Raw genomic sequence first — 20,653 nt, 5'->3', positions numbered from 1 at the left:
GGTATTTCAAAAAGCCTCACTGTGTATGGTACGCGCTAACAGTTCACACACAAGGGAGGCGTATTTGATTATCTTGTGTCACAGACTTCATATAACAACACGAATACTTGATTGTGAGATCAGCTTCGTGGTTGGGAGTGTTTTCAGCTCTGTCTAGCAGCTGTACAGTGATCATGCCTTTTGCTGGTTTTGTTTTTCTTTGAATTTTTAGCTCTTCAGGAGACACAAGAGTGGAATTAATGATTGCTCTGGGATAGGGGAGTTCCCTAGGCATCAGATGGGTACTGGGGGAACCAGTGATCCAGCTGCCAGTGCTGCTTGGTGATGATGTCACCTCCAAGAAGGATGGTATCCATTTCTAACTGGAAAATTCTGGGATGCTGATGGTTCTTGTGACCATAATGGTCTTCTGCTAAGGTCCTGCCTAAGAGGACAGAAACTGTCATAAGGACTCAGGTCTGGCAGCTGGTTTGGGTCAGGGTTGCTTTGCTCTCTTTTCTTGGGAGACATCTAGTTTATAGGGAGCGTGATGGAGCAGTTAATGCTGAAAGGACACTGTTCAATGCAGGTTACACGTAGATGTGGTAGCTGCAGAACACTGGTTAGGAGAGGGCAGTCCACGGGGGTACTGCAATTCCAGTATGTATCCGTAAGGTACCAGGTGTTTCCAAAGCAAAGCAGGGGTGGACGTAATGCTGGAAGTGTGAGTTGAATGCGTAAAGGTGCTGGGCAATATCTGCATTGAAAAATTGCAGTCTGCAGTTTTCGTAGTCCAGCAGGATGCCAATCCTTCTTGGGGGGACAGTAATTCTGATGTCCGGTGTCATCCCGTTGTACAGGAATTCATACTTGTGCCTGTAGGCAAGAAACACAGACAAAAAAAACCTGAGGGCACCCTAGCTGCTCTCAAAGGGAAGTGCTTTGCACAAATAGGTGTGTTCCAGGGTGTGCTTCCTGCTTCACAGTCCCATCCCTCCTGTGAGCCCTGTGGTTACTGCCCCAGTCCCATCTGCTTTGCTGAGCAATGGCTGTGTTTGCCGAGGGCCGGCGTGCTCTGCGCTTTCACACAGCCTTACCCCGCAGTGCTCAGACCTGCCTGTCTTAACCCATGTCACAGGCCTCTTGTTTCATATCCCAGCCTGGCTGCAAGTGGATGGGTGGTAGCCCTTAGATATGGATGAGGACATAGCACAACGTGGGACTTTCTCTTTTTTCCATGTCTCAGAGGGCAGCGTGCGTGTCCTGTAAACTGGAGGGTGCACCCTTGTCACCAGGTTTAGCCTGAAGCTGTCCCTTCCTCCATGAAGGAGCTGTGCTCTGTTAGGCTGGTTAGGCTTGCCCCAGAACAACACTTGTCATCTCCTCAGCCTTGCCCCTAGGTAGCTGTAGGCCCTGCCAAGGAGGGAGTTGGCAAGATGACGCAGTCCTGTCCTTCCAGGTGCTGCCATGCTGCCCACTTGCTCCCTCAGGGCCTGTGGTCCTGGGCCACCTTTCCTGCCAGCGTTACAGGAACTGCGCATGCCATCCCTCACAGCAGCGGCGAGAGAGTGTAATCCCTTGGGCAGAGGCTGCCTGACTCACAGTGTGGCTAGGCATCCTCCAGACTATTGGACATCATTTTACAAACCCCACTCTCTAAATGACATTTCTGACTGCTTTTGCTACAAGACCTCCTTGCTCAGGCAGGGTATTGTTGATAGGGAAGTTCCAGTCTTCATACTCATTTACTAGAAGGAGACGTCTTTTAATTGGAGGCCAGGAAGTTGCTCTGTACGTAAGCAGCTTTGTCATGAGGGTAGCCCTCTTCTTCCCTGTGTAGTCACTGTTTGAGTAATGCTGAGGTCCTTCAACAGTTACTCAAACAGCTCTCCCTGGTGTGGCACACTGCAATCAAAAATATGAGACTTTTATGGGAACATGTGCCTTTGAGCAGAAATGAGAAGATTTATTCAGCTGAAGTGAGTTATCTGGCGTTTCATAAGGGCTAGCTTCTTCACTAACCACCTCCTCCACCTACACCACTCAAACCTGAGAAAACTGCCCTGCAGAAATGGATATGACAGTGACTCAAACTGAGCAATGGTCCAGCTCCATCTTCTCTCTGAAGTCCACGCTCACTGCTCCAGAAGAATGAGAAACCTCAATGTACCTCTTAGCTCCACATAGCAAGGAAATCAAATTAGTCTGCCTGCAGTGTATGAGAGAGTTAACTAGCTTCAGTAGGTTTGGTTTCCCTCATTAAGCAGCATTTCTTGCAGTGTGGGAGCTGAATGCCAGGACTGCTAAGGACTCTGGCTGTGCAGCAGGCCAATTGCTGGGGAACCAAGAGCAGCAGGCACCTGGGGAGGAATGTGTACTCCAACCAACTGAGCTACATCTAAAACCTCCCTGCATACCTGCAGGCAGAGGACAGGCAGATTCGGGCCCATGCTGTGCCATCCTTACCATTTACTGACCGTGCATGCTGGGGACACTCAGGTGGTGTCCATGCCCCCTTTTCAAGGGGACCCAGGAGCACCCTGACAACTCTTGCAGGTGGAGCGGTGAGCCATTCAGACAGGCAGCAGGCAATACTCAGGGATGCCTGGGGATGTGACTTGTTTTCTTGCTCCTGGGTGCTTCACAGGGTGCCTGAATCCCACATGGGAGTCAAAGGCAATGATGCTAATATAATGGTGTTCAGGGCAGAGCCAGCAGGTTCAGCTGAGGCATCAGGGGAGCTGGCATTTCTGCATGCAGGTATGGCTGTTAGGTACTTCCATAGGTAGGACAGAGATCAAAACCAGTTGCATACAACTGGGTTTAGCCACGTATGTAGTTTCTAGGTTACATGGACCTGTTACTCTCTGTCTTCCCACTGAGGTTTCAGTGACCTAAAACAAGGCCTTTACAGCTAACTTCTGTAATGCATATTTTATTCAGATTTGTTCCTGGGACTGCCTGTTTCAATATGAGAATGTCATTAAGCAGGAGGATTTGCCTAAAGGTTCCAGTATCCTTCCAACACCAGTTCACAGTGCCAGCGGTGGAATGTCAGAAGCCCCCAGTTAAGTGCTTGGTCTGGGCTTTGATATAAAATCTCTGGCTGTCCCTTGCAAGTAGGAGCTCTCTGCTGCTCTGCCTGTGGGTGTATGTGTTGGAGGTGTTCCTGCAGGAGACCTGAAGTCTCTACAGCCCTTACCTGGATGGTGTGATGATATGCCTCATGCACCAGGATGAGTTGTTTGCCCCCAGATAACCATGTCTCGGAGTGTTTTCAAAAGCCACACCAATTCTGTACTCTGTGTCTTCCTCAACTTCCACCTCCCAGTAATGCTTTCCTGGAAATGGGATCAGACTGCCCAGGATCCCAATACACCTATGGGAGACAGACAGGAATATGTGCTTTGGCAGGGACTCTGCAATGCTATTTACAATGTTTAGGTATGCAATGTACCTGGATATTACATATCAATAAACAAAAGCCACTTTTGCTGTCTCCTTAGCAGTGCAGCACAGATTTTTGACTACAGCGAAATCCACATGCTGAGGACCTGACACAGAACCTGCAGGTTTATTTGTGACACCTACCCTGTTTTTACCTGTGTGTACCTTTGTATAAAAGAGTGCTCTGGGCACTTTCAGGCATGGGGGTAACAGCATCCTATGCTGCCTGGGTTTTCTGGGGAAGTTATTACTTGCTTTGGCAGGGGGCTTGGACTAGATGATCTCCAGAGGTCTCTTCCAACCCTGACCATTCTGTGATTCTGTGAAAACAGAGTGCTCTGGTGAGCCCAAGTATAGCAGGGGAAAAAGGCTACAGATTTTGTGTTTTCTTCCCAAACAGCCTAGGGCTTTAAATGTCCCTCATCATCAGGAATTGAGCACTGTAACAGCATGAAACTCCTGGGGCAGCTGAAGAGGAGAAGACCTGCCTATGCTGTGTTTGGGGAGACCAGCAAGAATTGAACACGGTATGAGATCTTGGAATATGCTTAGGTACCTGGGTTATGAAAAGTTTTAACAGTAGACTGTGGATCCTAGCCTTTATGATAGGAACCATATAGAAGATAAGTCTTTAAAAAGATGTGTAGGAGAGACAGACAAAGACAATATACCACAGAGAGACCCTTCAGCTTGATTTACAGGCACAATCTCCGAGTCAAAGGAGCTGGGTGCTTTGAAGATGCAAGTCTGCAAAAACACAGGTTCTGAAGCAAGAAAGTTGGGCAAAATAACACATGCCAAATGCTTCTGGAACACCCTAACTCAATTTAAGAGGGCAACATGAATCCTGTAAGACTACACCCCAGCTTTTCCTCAGGAAAGGTACACAGTGTGTTAGCTGTCATTGCTGCATCACAGGGGATAGCAGGTTTCAAACCACCCCTTTAGTTTTGGATGGGGAGTCACACACAACCTGTATGGTTCTGTGGTAGGGTCGTCTAAAGCGATACATTCCAAAGGCAAAGGATGTTGCTGGCGGACACTGAGCTTGTCTACCTCTAGGCAACACTGAGAAAGAGCTGCACTCAGCATTCAGAGAGCCTGATGCATAAGGACAGGCATGCACAGCAAGATAGCTGTACTCTCTACCACCTCAGCAGCAATCACTTAAAGCAAGCGTACAGTTCATTGCAAGTGCATGTAGATGTCTTGTGAATAGCTTAAAGGCTGCTGAAATTGGGACTCAGAGAGTCTGTGTTGCTACAGCTTGAGAAGGAAAAGGAATGATGCAAAATGGATGGGTAAACATCTGTGAACAAAATACTACCACAGTAATGAGAGTTGCAAAGCCACCAAGGCAAACCTGAGTCACTGTGGGAGCTGCTGTGGTTAGAAAACACATTAGCCTTTCAGAGGTCACACAAACATCAGAAATAAGAGTTTGTAATATAATTTCCTTGTAGTGTGAGTGTTGGTCATTTCAGCTTGGGAGCTTTTCTTTTTTTTTTTTTTTTCACAGTATCTTGGCATGATAGAGGCTTCTGAAAGTTCACAGTGGCATCAAAAACTCAGCCTCAGAGTTCAGAACGAGATGAGTGCCAGCTCTGGCTGTTTATGTGAAACATAAAAGCATCCTGTGGAAGTGGGATGAAATCCCATTTAGGCTTATCATGATGACGTTAATGAAGAGAATCATCTGTCTCCTGGCTCTTTTCTACTGAGTCCTCTAGTAACATTGCATTTCTATGGAGGGACTAAATCATGGGCTTGTATTATTCTGTGTCTGCAGATGCCTGTCCTGGTTAGATGTTGTTTCTGTGGTTCTGACTGGAAACATGCATTTCAGCAAGCTAAGTCTCTCATTTCAATGGCAAAGGGCCTATTTCTTTTTGAAAGTAAAATTTGTAAGCCCTAATAGCATCAGCTAGGTCTTTCAGCAAGAGGTAAGCATTCAGATCCCTCTCCTTTCCTTAGCATTTGCTTTGGCACTTAAATACCTGTTCAAATTCAGCTTAATGTGCCCAACATGTGTAAGCAGGTTTGTATGTAATTGTGCCTGCCTGCATCTGTAATCCTCTTTATGAACTTGTATTAACTTCGAAGTGATGCTTAAGTTCCAAAGAGCAGCTGGAGAGAGAGATTTAAACTCAAAAAATCAATGAGAGCTGCTGAAAGCCCCATTAGACACTTCCTGGCATCTATTTAAAAAAAACCCAAACAGACCAACTGTGCTTTGAACTACAGAAGCCTCTTTCAAAGAAGAGGGTCAGGTGCCCAAAGCGCCAATAGGATTTTTTGCCCATTCTGTAGTATTTGCTATAGTGAGCAAGTTTTATATAAGATAAGCATTTGGTGGCCTCCATTGGACAGAACTATATAAAAACAGCCCCCAAATTTCCACGTGTGAAACCGAGACCAAGAAAGGATGGGTAGAGCCTCCTGCACATTATGCACAAGGCTCTATCACCTTGGCAGCTTACAGAGGAAGGGGCAGGAGAGAGGGAGCAACAGCCAGCAGACAGAAGCAGCTCCTCAAGTCTTGGAAGTGTGGAAGTGCTGGATCACTGTAATTAAAAGTGAACCTAATAATTATGGCTTCTTTTTTTTAAAAAATCCCACTAGAGCTGTATTAAGATTATATGGGGTTTGATTTTTTTTTCCTTGTGGCATTTTTCTGGTTTTTTGGGGCTCTGTAAAGAGTAAAATGGGAAGAAAGTTTTGGAATTTAATAGAAGTTGGTGCATACATCATGCAAAAGGAGATGTTGTAGGTCATATGTATCAGTCACCCTAGTCACCCACTATATGTTGTACATACACATAGAGTCTGGAAGTTTTACTTGGTCGGTGCCTGGCTTGAAGGTGAGGAGAGCTGCAATACCAGTAAACCTTTTTAGTTGATTTAAATTCAAGGTAGGGGTGTGTTGTGGGCAAAGCAGCCACAAACCACATGCATTTTAGTTGCAACTGAAATTCTTCTGTATACCTTGTAAAGCTGTTATCATAGACGGGCAGATCGCAGTCCGGGTTTTCCAGTTCATCGCATGCAATTGTAAATCCATCATCTAGAATCGCCAGTAGAGGATGGGCTGTGTCCTCATTAAGGCAGAAGTAGGTGCCTGCAAGGGAGAATGCCTGAGGATAACTCCAGCAACTCCTTATGGCATTAGGGTTTGCGGCAAGGGTGTGGTGAGATATTGTTTGGATCCACAAAAAGATTAACTAGTGCTCTGGAAGGAATCTGTGGCTGATATTGAGAGGACAAGGTTGTCCATTTGGAGTTTTTCAAATAAATGGGTGCTTTACAGCCTAACACTGTTTAGGTACAGCCTTGTGAAAAGAATAAAAGGGGGCCTCAACCTGGTTTTGAACCCAGCCAGAGCTCAAAGCTGAAGGCATTGAGCAGGACGTAGCTATTCAAAGATGAGGGGTCCTCCCTGCAATGGACTGTCTGGTTTGAAGTCATCTTCCTCAGAGCTGATGTGATCTATTTTTAATCACTGAAAGAAGCAGGGGGACTTAAAGGCCTCTCCGTGGCCTCACTCTTCCACATAAATTCTGGGCACAGTTTGAAGAGAAGGGATCTCTACAAAGATGCCACATGCAGCATCCCTCATGCTTCAGCACCTCCTCATCAGATCAGCCTCATCAGAGATGTAAGCCAGCCTAGGATAAAAGTACTTCCGCCTTTCTCCCTTTGGAGACTTCACAAAGCAGATCTAACACGCTGCGCTCTGATGAGCAGCCGTATGAGTCACAGCTGCTGTTTGTAGTTGGTGTTTGTGTATCCACCCCAGTAAGTAAGAATCAAAGGTCATTCCCAGTGTTGGAGGTGAGCGCTTGCAGCTGAGAGATCAATTTGCATCAGCTGTTTGCATAATGTAGACTCAGAGAAGATAAATCTTTCCATGCTAATCCCAAATGAAATCATGATAATCAAACTGCAAGTTACTTCAATGCAAATACAATACAAACAATGGCAGGGCAATTACAGGCATGTGCTGCTGAAAATAAACACATGCTGTGCAAGCAGACTTGGCAATTTCAAATATTGAGTTTGATTTAAGCAGTTGAAATACACACAAACAATGATATCACAATGACAGTCTTCCTCTCCAGGGATTTAAGAATGACCATTTCTTTTCTGTGGTGTCACTGATGTGTAGCAGACAGGTTTCTTACTGAAATGTAGCCTTTTGCATATTAATGGATGTGTGGACAGCTTGCTGAATAAACACAATTTGCAAATCTCTCACAGAAGGCAAGAGCGGAAGAGACAAAGGTATGGTGTGAATGCATCTGTGAGTGATGTGGGAGGTTTGAGACACCCCAGTGAAGTTGCAGCATCATTATAGCAGTGGTGAAGATGAAAACAGGTGTCTACCTGTAAGTCATTAAAATGAGCTTTGATTAGCTGGTTGGGAGGGGAAAGGGTTTCCAACTTCCCTTTGGGGGAGGAGATTAATCCTTGCTCAGTGTAGTACTGAGAGCGAGATAACACTATGTCAGTTACCAAAAGCAAAGCTTCCAGCTGAAAGCTGGACTGCCTTTTTCCTGATTAATAAAGGGAACCAGCCCTCAGAGCTTCACCAGCCAAGCTGGAGACATTCTAATATATACAGAGGAAGATTTTGCATATCCAAATGACTCTGGAAAGTGCTGACTGACGGTCTCAGCCATACTTTCCAGCAGCAGCATCATTACAAGGTAATCTCTGAAGTAAAGTAAAATCACACTACAGCTTTTTTCATTGGTGTGTCTGTTCTTGGCAAGCTGGCAATATCTGGGGGTGTTGGGTTGATATTGTCTTGTAAAATGTTTAGAAATTAGTAACTTTCAAGTATCAAGTGTATGGACAGAAATAATTACAGAGCCAAAGCAATGCACTTACTGTTACAAGAAGTGGGTTTTTTTCATTCCTAAAAGGTTACCAGGTGTGTAATTAGATGTAAGAGAGTAGGACCTGATTCAGAGGCCATTGAAACTTTTCTGTTGAGATAATACATGCTACAATAGGCTGCTGGAGTTGTTCCGAGCTGTACAGTACCTGTGGTGCGTATCAGGACAGGTTCACTTCTTTCACTGGAACCACCCAGGTTTACGGCTCTAACACAGATGCGATAGCTTTGTGTTGGCTGGAGATGAATTAGGACTTCACAGTTAGGAATTCCAACAACAGATCTACAGAAAATAAATCCATGGAAAATGATAGGGTAGAGAACAAAGGTAGGCTTTTGAGATTATGTTTCTGAACAACAAAGAAGAAATTACATGATCAGCTTCTTTTGTAACCCATCAACAACACTTTACATTGTACAGTTGTCAGTAGCGAGGGCAAGAGATAGTCTGTGACAGACTATGCAGATTTTTACATTTCCTTCTGCCCTTTTCCCATAGCCTGTATAGTAATTTTTGATTAACATTTATACAATTAATTTTACTAAGAGGAATGTTTATAAAGGTGACTTCACCAAAGGGTCATGGGTCCTTTCTTAGTGCTGTCTGATGCCACGTGACTTGAAATGGTTTCATCTCTACAGGTCATAGACTCGATAGAATAGCGACTCACTCAGTAATAATATCCCCATTTTCTTCATCTGTCAGCTTGGACAATTCAACTGTGTAGGAATCAACAGGGTTAATGTCTCTAGATTCCCAGCACACAAGCGCTGCATTTTCACAGCTTCGGATCTTTTTACTCTTTATGGTAGGTGGTGAAGGAGCTAAAAAGTAGGCAAAAGAACAATTCTAAGCTGTTTCTTGAAGATGTTCGGAACAAACATGCTTTGAAGACCTAAAAAATAGAACTAAGTTGTTTACTAATACTATATAGTTGAAGAAACCTGCTTCCCCAATGGACAATAAACAGCAGGCAGGGAGATTAACAGTACTATTCAAAGACTTATTTTGGACTATAATGGTCCCAAGAGAATTAATCAGAGAAGTAACATACATAGAGACTGATTACACAACCATTTTCCTTCTATCATTGGTTTTATCTTTGCCATAAAGGTGCATCTCTTCTCTGCTCTAAGATGTCAAAGACATCTGGAACAAGTGCTTGAAGGTCTCACTCCAACTTGCTCAATTTGATGTCAGGATTTCACAAAATGTGCTTGACTGAACTGCAGTTACAAAAGGCAGCATAGCAGGTGAATCCACAAAATACCTACAGGCCAATAAAAGGAGGGCTGGCATCCACCTGGCAGAACTGGGAGATGTGAGCCTTATTCCCTGCTCTTCTACATGCTTGCGTTTAAATAAGTTATTTTGTCTCTGTGCTTCTGTTTCTTCACCTCTAAACCAGGGACAATTGGCCTGATAGGCTCTCCAAATAAAAGTAGGACATTCCCATGCAGTCAGTAGACTTACATCAGAAGAAACGAAATGCCCAGAAAGCATTACTGGCATAAAATTCAGAGATGACTGTGAATTTCACTATGAAGGTCACATAGTCATGTCAATAAAATGTTTTTACCTGTTACATAAACTGCTCTTTCACTTGGTGGACTGATACCAGAGGCATTTAGAGCACTGACCCAAAATTCATACTGTGTATTCGGCAGCAGATTAGTAATGGTGCAGTATGTTTCTTTGACTTTCAGCGTATGCTCTGAAATGAAAACAACAAAGCATTTACAGTGCCTTTACACAGTTACCCACTCTTCCCCAAAGCTGCCTTAAATAACAGAGTTGAGGCAGATTGTTTTGTGTGCTGAGTTCAAGAGAGCTCCTTGTGCTCCATGCCCTTTGATTAGCTGTCAGGCTGTTTCACCATGCTCTCCTCCAAGGAGGCATAAATCAGGTAACGCATCAGCTTCTGAAGGAGCCACATCACTCAGGAAAAAAAAAAAACAAAACACAGAAAGAAAGGTCACCTACTTGTCTCTGAATTTCTTCTAAAAAGACCGTGCACATTCCCAATCCAGGGATGCTGTCTGATCAGCCCCTCCCAGCCAGGGGACAAGAACTGAAGCTATTTCACTACTCTTTTCTCATTCTCCATCTTATAAAATTCAGATAGGTTCTGCTTTTCTTTCTGAACTGGCCGTTTGGCACTCTACTGGCTTCCACTTTTGCTGGAGAAGTGACTGGATGTTTTCAGTAAAAGATTCTGCAAGAATATTATTAGCAAAGGCAGTTTTGTCACAAGGCTGGGACATTTTAGGACGGTTCTGTGCTGCTTTTTTTGTGCATGTGGGTGATGGGGAGTTACAGCCTATTATTAGCACTGAGATAAACTGTAAAATGACTGCGGGGGTTTCAGTGGGCATGCTGATAATATGATGATTTGCTCTCTAAAAATATTGTGCTTTGCAGTGGATGCAGCGCGTGTGTATCTAACGCATGCCCGCCCTCCAGGAAAGGAAATGCTACTGTTGAGACCCGACTCCATCCACTGTCGCCTTCCCACTCCTGCTATCCCAGCTGCTGCCCCATCCTGTCTTTGCCCCTGTGATGGGTCCTGCTGCAGTCGGCAGCACAGCAGACCTGGCAGAAAAAGTGACAAAGCCCAAAGCAACAAAAGTGGTGGCAGATACAACAGTTTTGGTGGCAGAGAGAGTGCACAGAAAGCGCGCTGGTTGCCGCAGCAAGTCCAGAGGCACTTTGGAATGAGCTGGTTTTGCCAGTGGAAGGCTGAGGTGTCCCCTTGGGTCCAGGCATCCTTACCTGCTTGTTCATCACTGTGCCTCTCATTGCTCACTGGTTTATAGCACAGTTGGTAGCACTCAACAGTGTCATCTGAGAAGAGACCCCAGCAAACTCTCAGTGAGGTGCCAGTCGCTGCATTGGGAGCCTGGGGATTGATCACAGGGGCACAAGGAGCTGCAGAGGGGAAAACAGGTCAGTTTTTGAATGTATAAGCATGGTATGTTGTTCACAGGCAAACACCTCTCCTCTCACAAAGGTGTTTGCACAAAGCCTAGACATTGAATAGAATCATATTCTTCCCACATGGAGAAACGGTAGGAGCTGACTCTGTAAATAATTGCAGATAATAATCAGGTCACTGGTGTATAAACTAGTCTCACTTCAAAGCGAAATCAAAACAACAAAATACATAAGCCTCAGCCTAACCCTTCTCTGTAGAACTGAGGGAAAAGCTGTACAACATGGAGTCAGCAGCACGAGCAAACAAGTAGTAAAGGCTATTTTACTTTAAGAAAACACAATGTATGGGCAGAAAAAAAAATGCATATTGTTCTTTCTGACCATTTGTGGTGTGCCAGAAAAGATTTTCAATCTTTTGTGTTTTTATTTTTTTATTAGAAATCTGTTTGGGTTTTGCTCTGTTTCCTGTGGATAATAGGAAAAATGTTTGCTAAATAGCAGCGGAACAAGCCACTGAAAGCTGGTTATCGAGAGAAGCTCTGCAGGTTGTTTAAAGCAGTCAGGTGTCCCTCTCTACTTTGTTCATGCAACTACAAGGTAAGACAAGTTATCACCAACTAAGCATGTCTGACCCCTCAACAGAAGGGCATAGTCTTTGTGAGTCTTCCAGGAAATCATCCAGCAAAAGCAGGGAAGACCCAACTTGGCAGTTCTGGTAATTTCATACTGAAAACAAATGAAGAAAAATCATCCAAAAATAGCTTCCAGTGTCTATATATAGAGGCAAACAAAAAAATCTAGAGGGAAAACCAGAGAGAAGCTAATTCTGCCTTTGCAGTTCTCCTTTAAAAGAAGTAATGGACTTCTGTTTAATACATGTCTTTAATTAAATGTAAATAAGTCTGAAATAATGATCAGATAGGAAGAGTACCTGGAATAGTATTAATGGAGTTCATTAGTTGTTCAACTTCAGAGAAATCTATGACCCGCTTTTCAAACTCTGGCAGTGTTGAAAGCTCTAAATCCACTTCTTTCTTTAAGAATTCTTCCAGCCTGTAATTGCAAGGGAAAAAAATGTATCTAATTGGAAGTATCATAGTGTTGGAAATACCTTTCTATGGTACCTATTGGCAAGAGGAAAAGAACAGAAAACTCTAAAATAACAGCTATCTCCTTAAAATAATGTTTTCATAGCTGTACAAAGCTCAGCCTCCCCATGCCATTTGCCTGGGGATACAGGGCCATACATCAGATCAGTGCTCCAAGATGCCAGAGCTGGATGCTGATGGGACTGAGGGACCACCCTTTGTACACCCCACTCATGCAGCGAGCTGGCTGCCGCACACTGCGCTCCCACTGAGCAGGTGAGTGAGATTGCCCCAGCGCTCCTCTGTGGGAAGCAAGCTATTAACTCCATGACTTTCATTATTTTGAATTTATGACACTATTACTAATTCAGGATCTCATGGTTCTAGGTGTTGTAAATTTGAAACAAAGGGGTATCTTTTATCTGTGTTTTCATAAATGATGACGGCCAATTTAAATATATATTTTTTACAATTGATTTAGTGTGTCTTAAGATTTCTTCCAACTGCTCCGAGATCTTTCAGTATCTGTTTTGAGCTCCCACAGCTTGACTTTCTACCCCTCTATATTAGTGCATAAATAAGCCTATTACTAATCTATTTAGGGAGCTCAGTTTTAGTCAGATTTGTATCCAGAGCATTTCTTTCAAGATCTTTAGCAAACCTGTTTCTCAGTCACTGAAATTAGTTCCTTTTGACTAAGCTGAAAACAGTGATTTATTCATGCTCTAACACTCCTTTTGGGTTTTTTGGTATCAGCCCAAAACTAGTTTTGACTGCTAAGCTGCTTAGAGCAACTTTTCCTGCTGCAGTTTAAACCAGAAATACTAAAGATTTCAATAGCTCTAGTAGCTTAAATAACATTTGTGTGCCTGAACGGAGTCCAGAACATGCAAGTGTCTCTGATAACAGGAGAAATGTGACACAACATCCCAGACTGTGATACTACCTGTCAACCATGGTTACTGCTGCCTGTAGAAAAAGAGAGAGACTGTTAAAGACAGGAAAAGATACATTTCTTGCATTAGTCCAGAGTCAGACTACATCATGCTGTTGACCTGTCTTACATGAATTGTCCCAAATGCAGCCCTTAGAGTGAACTAATTGGCTCTCCACCAGCTCTGAGAAGAAAGCCATGCCTGTCCATTCAAATGGACCGATCTTGGCTGAATTTACAGTAACATAACATGCAATATCAGGCAGCCACCAGTGTCTACCCATCTAGACTCTACGCTGTACCCTTCCTCAGTTGTCCAAAGTGCCAACAGATCCTTCACAAACAAAAACTGACAACAGCTGGGGAAAAGAACTTAGCGAAATTATCTGCATTGGAGGGAGTCTGAGCAGTGTATGTTTCTGGAAGACAGACATAGGGAAACCTAAGCAGCTGAGAGCTCATGACCAAGAGCTATTCACTTTTTGGTGAATAACAGCTCTTAGGGGTGATGTAAAACTGTTTATGAGCTAAGGAGAAAATAAGGTTATTCCAGAGATGCAGAGGAATGCGAAAAGTCAGTTCATGCGAAGAACTCCAGCAGGTTGGAGTGACACAGTAAGCTGATCCACTGGAGCAGACTGGAGATGTTAGATTTATTTACTGCCCGGTTCAGAAGCTACTGTGGCTGTGCTATAGAAATGCTCCCACCCACCTGAGTCACAGGACAGCTCAGATTAGAGCAATCACTCATCAGCAGTGAAAACTCATTTTTTTCCAATTATTTTTCTACCTGCTAAAGAAAAATAACTTCTTGACACCTCCTCACCAGTGGGATTCACCCATCACTTTGCAGGAGCTCCTGATATATTTAGTTTGGAGCCTCCTGTTCAGCTGAACTTTCCAACAAAATAAGCAAGAAAAAGAAACATCTTCCAAAGTTGTTGCAGCAGCGTGCCTGCTGTGAGCCCAGAATAGAGCAAGAGAGCTGAGCCTGCGTGAGGCAGCAAACACTAAGTGCTTCCAGAATTTCCCAAGGTAAGTTTTTTAGAGAGATATCTTCTCTCTGAACCCCAGTGAGACTCACAAATCATTGACCATCTAAGTTACAAACTTCTGCTGCTGCTTCTGCAATTTGGCCCCATTGTGTTGCCCCACTAAGTCAACAACACCATGCCAAGCGCCTGGAGCAGTGACAGCACCATGGACTGAGCACCCCAAATGCTCTCCAGCAATAAAGCCACTTGGGACACCCCAGCTGGGGATTACTTGCAAGCGGCAAAGAGCATTTAGAAGGGGCCTTGCCAGTTAAAGCTCTTTACCTTCATAAAATCAGCTTTGTCATTTTCCAGGTAAAGCTCCTGGGTTGTGTCTGTCAGCTCCTTGCAGGTGTCGAGATGTTCCCCACAACTGACCAGCTGCCCATATAAAGCTTCCAGCTTCTGCCTCTTCTCTTCCCCCAGTGCTTCCAACTGTTCTTCATACTTCTGAGCAAGCACTTGCACTGCATCGTTGTAATGCACCTCAAAGTTCTGCTCTTGCCTCCCAAAGTTTTCCTGCAAGGCATTTGGGGGTTTGTTCCTTGGTGTCAGGCCTGATCCATAGGTCAGCCAGAGAAAAATCTTACTCAGGTCTGCCTAAAATTCTCCTTGCCATGGAGGCAATGTTGGTACACTGAATCTGTAATTTGACTAATTTGTATTTTTAGAGGTTTATTCTAATCATTAATCAGGCTGGATGGGGCTTTGAGCAACCTTATCTAGTTGGAGAAGTCCCTGCTCACCGCAGGGGGGTTGGACTAGATGACCTCTAAAGGTCCCTTCCAGCCCAAATGATTCTATGATTAACCCCAACCCCCTGAGGCACAAGAGAGTGTTGGATTTTGTTCCACGCATAAAAGCATCAGAAATTATAATAAAAATAAAAAATAATGATGCAAGGTAACTGTCTCCAAGCTAAGCCCAGGGAGCACAACTAGGGATATATCCCAGCCATAATCTCACTAGTGTTTCCACCAACACAGTCAAGCACATCTTTCCATGAGAGAAACCATGGCAACCCAGCGGGATCCATGGATTCATGCTGGGGGAGCTGAGCGGCTAATGCTGGTATCCTCACTCACTGCTGGAGAAAGCATTAGGAAGGAAGATTTAAGGAGCCGGCAAAGCTTTATTGCCAGGAGCTGCCCACTGCTCAGGCACCAACATCCCTCTGTGCCACATGCACCAGAGAAAAGACAGTAGGTGCCTGGAGTTACTGGTTCAGTTTGACTTGCTGCCAGCTGGGCCCCTTCCCCTGGGGCCAGGTTGACATCAGCCCAGCAGGAGTGCAACTCCTCAAGTGCTGCAGCGTGATGCAGCTGGTCCGAGGGTTTGCCTGTATCTGGCACTTCTGTAAATGAAACCAAGTGAACACAAGGGGTACACTCTGGATGGACTAGCTAGATCACAGGTCCTTGGCCATTTAAAACTAAGGTAACCTGAGTGGGGGTTACTTTATTCCTGAGTACAAGTGTCTGTGCAAATGCTTAATGTGGTTTTACTAGCCCACTTAAAAAATTAATTAGGATGAATTTTCCTGAGTACTTCAGTCGAGGCAAACCCCAAGATAATTCTGTGCTCTGTTACTGTAATTACTCACCTCATTAACAACTGAACACTATGACTGTTAAAACTGTTCTAACGTACCACAAAGGTAGCCCAAGAAAAAATGCCTTACCTCCACAGTGATGAAGATTTCCTCCAAGTGACTGACAAAGTTTTCCATCTGAGCAATCTGCTCTTCCAACTTGCACACATTTTTATGAATCTCCTCCTACCAAAACACCCAGCGTGATTCTTAGTATGTCTGAACACTGTTTTAGAGGCACTGCAGCACACTTGTATTACTCTTACCTTTTCGCTTTCCACAGCACTGGGGAGCTGAGCCACCTCGTGATCTTTGTGCTCACCAAACAGTTTGTCAAAAGCTCGGATTGGCATCTTGCAGGTAGAACAAAAAACATCTGCTGCTTCCTCCTCCTCACTGACAGCCTGACTGTTCCACTCATCCGACATGCTGCCGCTGCTAAGCCCCTCTCTGGACCATATGTGGCTCTCAGCCTCATCCTCTGCTTTGGCTTTGTTCTGATCTTCATCTTGAGAAGCCTTGCCAGGAACTCCCTGTTGCTTTGTGCTTTGACTTTGATCTTTCACTGGAGACCTGCTTTTTGATCCATTATATACGGAGCCTCGTGATCCTGCTTTTTCTGTGCGAGCAGGTGGCCATCTGCTCTCCACCATCTCCACATGTCCTCCAAGAAGCTCAATCTCTTTTTCTCTATCCTCATCAAGTCCATACATCTTAGCCAACTCTGCAACCTCCTTTTCCAAGTCATATCCAGCTTCTTGTGAGCGCTGAAATTTTTCACTACTCAATGCAGATTCCTTTCTCATGTCCACCAGAGATCTGTCTTCTTGACCAGATAGCTCTTCAGGAAAGATATCAAACCTCTCTTTTGATCCATAAAGATCCATGTGATAAAATATCAAGCCTTCAGCCTCAGTCTCACTAGACTCTGGGACTGGTGGGGAAGCGGAACGACCAGGCGACTGATCACTACTTTCATACTCTCTTGCACTGCCAGATCTGGATGACATTGGTATCCTCAGTGAGGCTTTTGAGATGACGAGTCTCAATCCTGTAAAAGATATGAAAGATCCTTAGCTGCATACTTAGATATCAAGCATGAATTTTTCTTGCTTAAACATATATAGATGGAATAGGTTTGGCTGAGGACTGTGCAGGGCCTGGAGGTAGGCATGGGAAAGACCAAAGCCAGTAGCTTCACTTAAGTGAAGCTTCTGAAGTGAAGCCATCGGAACCTTTTTTTTTTTATTCACCTCTGTGCAAAGCACAGGAATGAGTTGTCTCTGGTGTGCATCCTGTGTTTTCTGAGTGGCTCATGTGTGATCCTGATGTCTGATTTCCAAACTGTGGAGTAGTCCTGTCCTCAGCTCAACACCGCAACTGTGCTTCAGGTGCACTTAGTGCTGTTCTGTGCAATGGAGATGGCATGGTTTGAAGTCTGCTCACCCTTCAGCTGCTGTCAAGCGCTCTTTCTGAACTGTCAGTCAGGCGTACTGTAGGATGCCCTCTCTTGTGACCACTGATGCCACAGAACACACTAGTAAATGCTCTGAAAACTTCTTTTCCGGATTTTTCAAGTTGCCATTCTTGATACTGAAACTTGAGGTTTCTTTTAACATTACTCTTAGTCCAGGTCTCAGATCCTCTCAGGTGCTATGCAAGTATGTATTTTAACATAAATGAAGCTCAGAAAAAAGATCGATGATGATCTCCATGATAAAGCATACAGTAACTAGGAAGCAAGGTGGGTCGTTGACCCCTGAATTGAGAGAAGTCCGCTCTGACCTGGAGCTTGCTTGCACACTTTGTCCGTTCTGTGCAATGAGGGAGGTGTGAAAAGAGCATGTGGATGCGAAAGGCAAAGCTGTATGATAAAGCAGATGCACATGGGACAACATTAAAGGTGCAAAGGCAGTTTTAACACTGGCTCTCCAAGCCCACTCTTTTCAACCAGCCTGTATCAACAACAGCACATGAAATAGTGCTAGCACACAGACAGTGCTCTGTCAGAGCTGAAATGTCCCCACAGCCCTCCACTGTTCACCAGCATGAACAAATTCACAGCTACAAAACTACTCAGGTCAGTTTTATCAGCAGTTTACTACTACAGTCGAAACAGTTCATGGAAAGATTTCAGCTGAATATTAATGAACCTATAGTTACATCTAGTCCTTGCTAAGTGAAGCATAAGAAAGCTTTAAAACCACTTTCTCACAGAAAAAAGCCAAAGCCAGTCAGACATCACGGTTATCGGAGCTTCCGCAGAAGCTTTCACATAAGCTTAGCTTTCAAACTACTTTTTATGGTCTTTGTAGTTTCAAGTACTTGCTATCACCACAAATTTATTTCATCAATATTTTACCAATATTCCTGAGGATTACTTAGCTAACAAAGTCAACACAGGCAGTGACTTATTAGAAAGCAACTTCTCAAACCAGTGAAAAATGCTAAGAAACTTTCCACTCTCTGGTTTTGTATCAGTGACTGAAAACAGTCCAGCCTACCGGATCTGTAAGAAAACACACATAGAAGTTCGCCATTTGTCTTCTGGCACTGCAGACATGGGTGTGGATTCTACAGCTAGCAATATCTTACTATAGACAGAAACACTGTAGTTAGGCACAAATACCTTTTATGCTAAAGGCAATAAAATGAATCATGCAAATTCTAACATATTAAACAGAGAAAAGGTCTTGACACATACCAGAAAATGCTGTCTGGCTCCCACAGAGACATTTTTCCCCATAATTATAACAACAAGGCTTGCTTTAGAAGCTACTACTAACTAGAAAAGTGAATTAACAAGTACTTTTCCTACCAAAATGAAATTAAATTACGTAAATTAAAATAAGCATAATTAAGCTCGTCTGGAACCTTGCTGCCTAAATAAGATTTTCAGATGATTGCTCAGTGTTTGCTCAGTTTACAGGCACAGATACAATTACACTGAAGAATGTTTAAGTCCGTGACCATCAATTATCAAAAATATATAAGAATGTTACTACCTAAAAACTTGCCTTCTATCTTAAGACGTCATAAATTCTTCTGATAGCTCAGATGGCATCAAACTTCACATTTATTTGCCCTAGTAAAAATTAATTAACACGAAAGCAATTCCCTGCTACTTTCCTATGACTGCAGTTGGAAGACTTATTGCCGTAACCCTAGACTGCCTCTTTGCTCAGATAGGGACATGCCAGCAATGAGCAATGGAACAAATATAGATGTGCCCCAGCTGTCCTTCAGCAGTCTGCTACTTGAGTGTCACCAGGATGAATGTCATACACTGAGAAAAGGCTCTGAAGGTTGATTCCTGGATCTGAAGTGCTTGCAAGAATTGTAGAGAGCCCTCGCTAAAGCCAGAGCACCCTCTCACTTTCTGAGGCGGTATTAATAAACCCTGCAGAGTGCAGTCATTGACTCTTGGTGTGATTTCCAAGCCTGTGGTGCTAGGCAGAGTATTGTGTGTGGGATACACAAAACGTGCATTCTGCAAAAACTAACTCAAATGGCTGGAAGTATGCTTACAGCATTGCTGCACAATTAAATGGAAGTACCGGTTCTGTTCTTTGCAAACATTTAATGGCAAAGTCCTTCCCTCTATTAAAATAGCAGAGGCTTTACTATGGGGTTGAGTTGGAATCAAGATCAGATTCTAGAAAAAAAATATTAAAATTCAGAATGGAGAAAAAAAATCAGAAATCATAATGTTGCATACACTTACTATACATATACATACATCCCCACCCTGTATGTGTATGCTAGACCTCTGGAAAGCAAATTATAGTGAAGAGAGTGGCCAATAACCCACCTAGGGAGGGCTTTCGTGGGACTATATCTCTTCAGTCTGCGCTCAGCAGCGGTTCACCTGATAAAAACCAGGCTGTATGTTACCACTGATTATTGTGATTATTGTAGCACTTGAGCTTTATGTATCCGCTCAAACCCACAGTTGTCCAGCATACATAATGTTCTGCTTGTGAACATGCTACTGAGCCAGCCTTGCTGGCAAGAGATTTTTAAGCACGTTTGAGAACATTGCATTGTAGACATCTTGAGCTCAGGGGACAGCGCAAGGGGAAACACCTATGGCATCTTGACACAGCTCTGCTTTTTCCTCCTTTTCCATTTAAACTCGGTGTCATTTCCTCACATTTCTAGCAGTGCAATTGTTTGCTATTTTGGCAAGGAGCTACAAGTTAATTACGCATGTAATCATGATCTCATTACCACTGACAGTGCCTCTATCATCTGTGCGATCAGAGCAGAAATGTTTTCACATAAATGATGTAGCCTTTGCTGAAATGTTAACATTTATGCTGTCAGACAGATTTTATTAATTTTTCAAACGAGAACTTATTTTTGCCCTTATACTGCTAAGCTACGCTATCTCACAGACCTTAATTTATTGAAAAATTAGTAGTGTCAGCTCTGCTTCCAAAGGCTAGAATGTAACATTCTGAATTCAATTCAGCCTTCCACACAAGGCCTGAATAAGAGATACAGGCTACATAAAACCGCCTTTGCTCCCTGCTCCCCTCAGAGGCCCAAGAGGCGGTATTTAGGCAGTATAATGTCGACCTTAGGACTGAGTTTGAGTTAAGGACAAGCACCATTTGACTGCAAGGTGGTTTGCTGCCATGGCCTCTGGGCACATGGCACAGCAGGCGCCGGGGCCGAGGGCCACCCGTCACCCCCGGGCTCGAATGTGGGCACGGGATAGTGCGTGTCTCCATTTTAAAGCGCAG

General features: G+C 43.9%; 1 protein-coding gene across 1 annotated transcript; it reads right to left on the bottom strand.

Annotated features, from left to right (window-relative positions):
• Positions 1-602: 602 nt before the first annotated feature.
• FSD2 (fibronectin type III and SPRY domain containing 2) lies at positions 603-18,786 on the bottom strand. The gene is made up of 13 exons (XM_009702137.1): positions 18,610-18,786; positions 16,172-16,956; positions 15,996-16,091; positions 14,600-14,833; positions 13,293-13,315; positions 12,190-12,311; positions 11,097-11,252; positions 9,904-10,038; positions 8,995-9,148; positions 8,473-8,606; positions 6,412-6,544; positions 3,182-3,358; positions 603-855 (listed from the first exon to the last, which is right to left on the bottom strand). Exons 2-13 carry the CDS (start codon positions 16,913-16,915, stop codon positions 603-605), a joined length of 2,361 nt encoding a protein of 786 aa, XP_009700439.1. The 5' UTR covers positions 16,916-16,956; positions 18,610-18,786.
• Positions 18,787-20,653: the final 1,867 nt, after the last annotated feature.

The sequence above is a fragment of the Cariama cristata genome, unplaced genomic scaffold (genome assembly GCF_000690535.1).
Source record: "Cariama cristata isolate BGI_N322 unplaced genomic scaffold, ASM69053v1 scaffold21886, whole genome shotgun sequence".
Classification (NCBI taxonomy): domain Eukaryota; kingdom Metazoa; phylum Chordata; class Aves; order Cariamiformes; family Cariamidae; genus Cariama; species Cariama cristata.
This window is presented reverse-complemented; position numbering and strand designations above follow the sequence as displayed.

Excerpts from the sequence above, each read along its gene's own strand:
- FSD2 (XM_009702137.1), bottom strand. The coding sequence starts at position 16,915 with ATGTCATCCAGATCTGGCAGTGCAAGAGAGTATGAAAGTAGTGATCAG. Across the intron at positions 13,316-14,599 it reads ACAAAGCTGATTTTATGAAG|GCAGCAGTAACCATGGTTGA; the intron begins GTAAAGAGCTTT and ends CTTTTTCTACAG. Across the intron at positions 9,149-9,903 it reads AAGAGCAGTTTATGTAACAG|CTCCTTCACCACCTACCATA; the intron begins GTAAAAACATTT and ends CCTACTTTTTAG.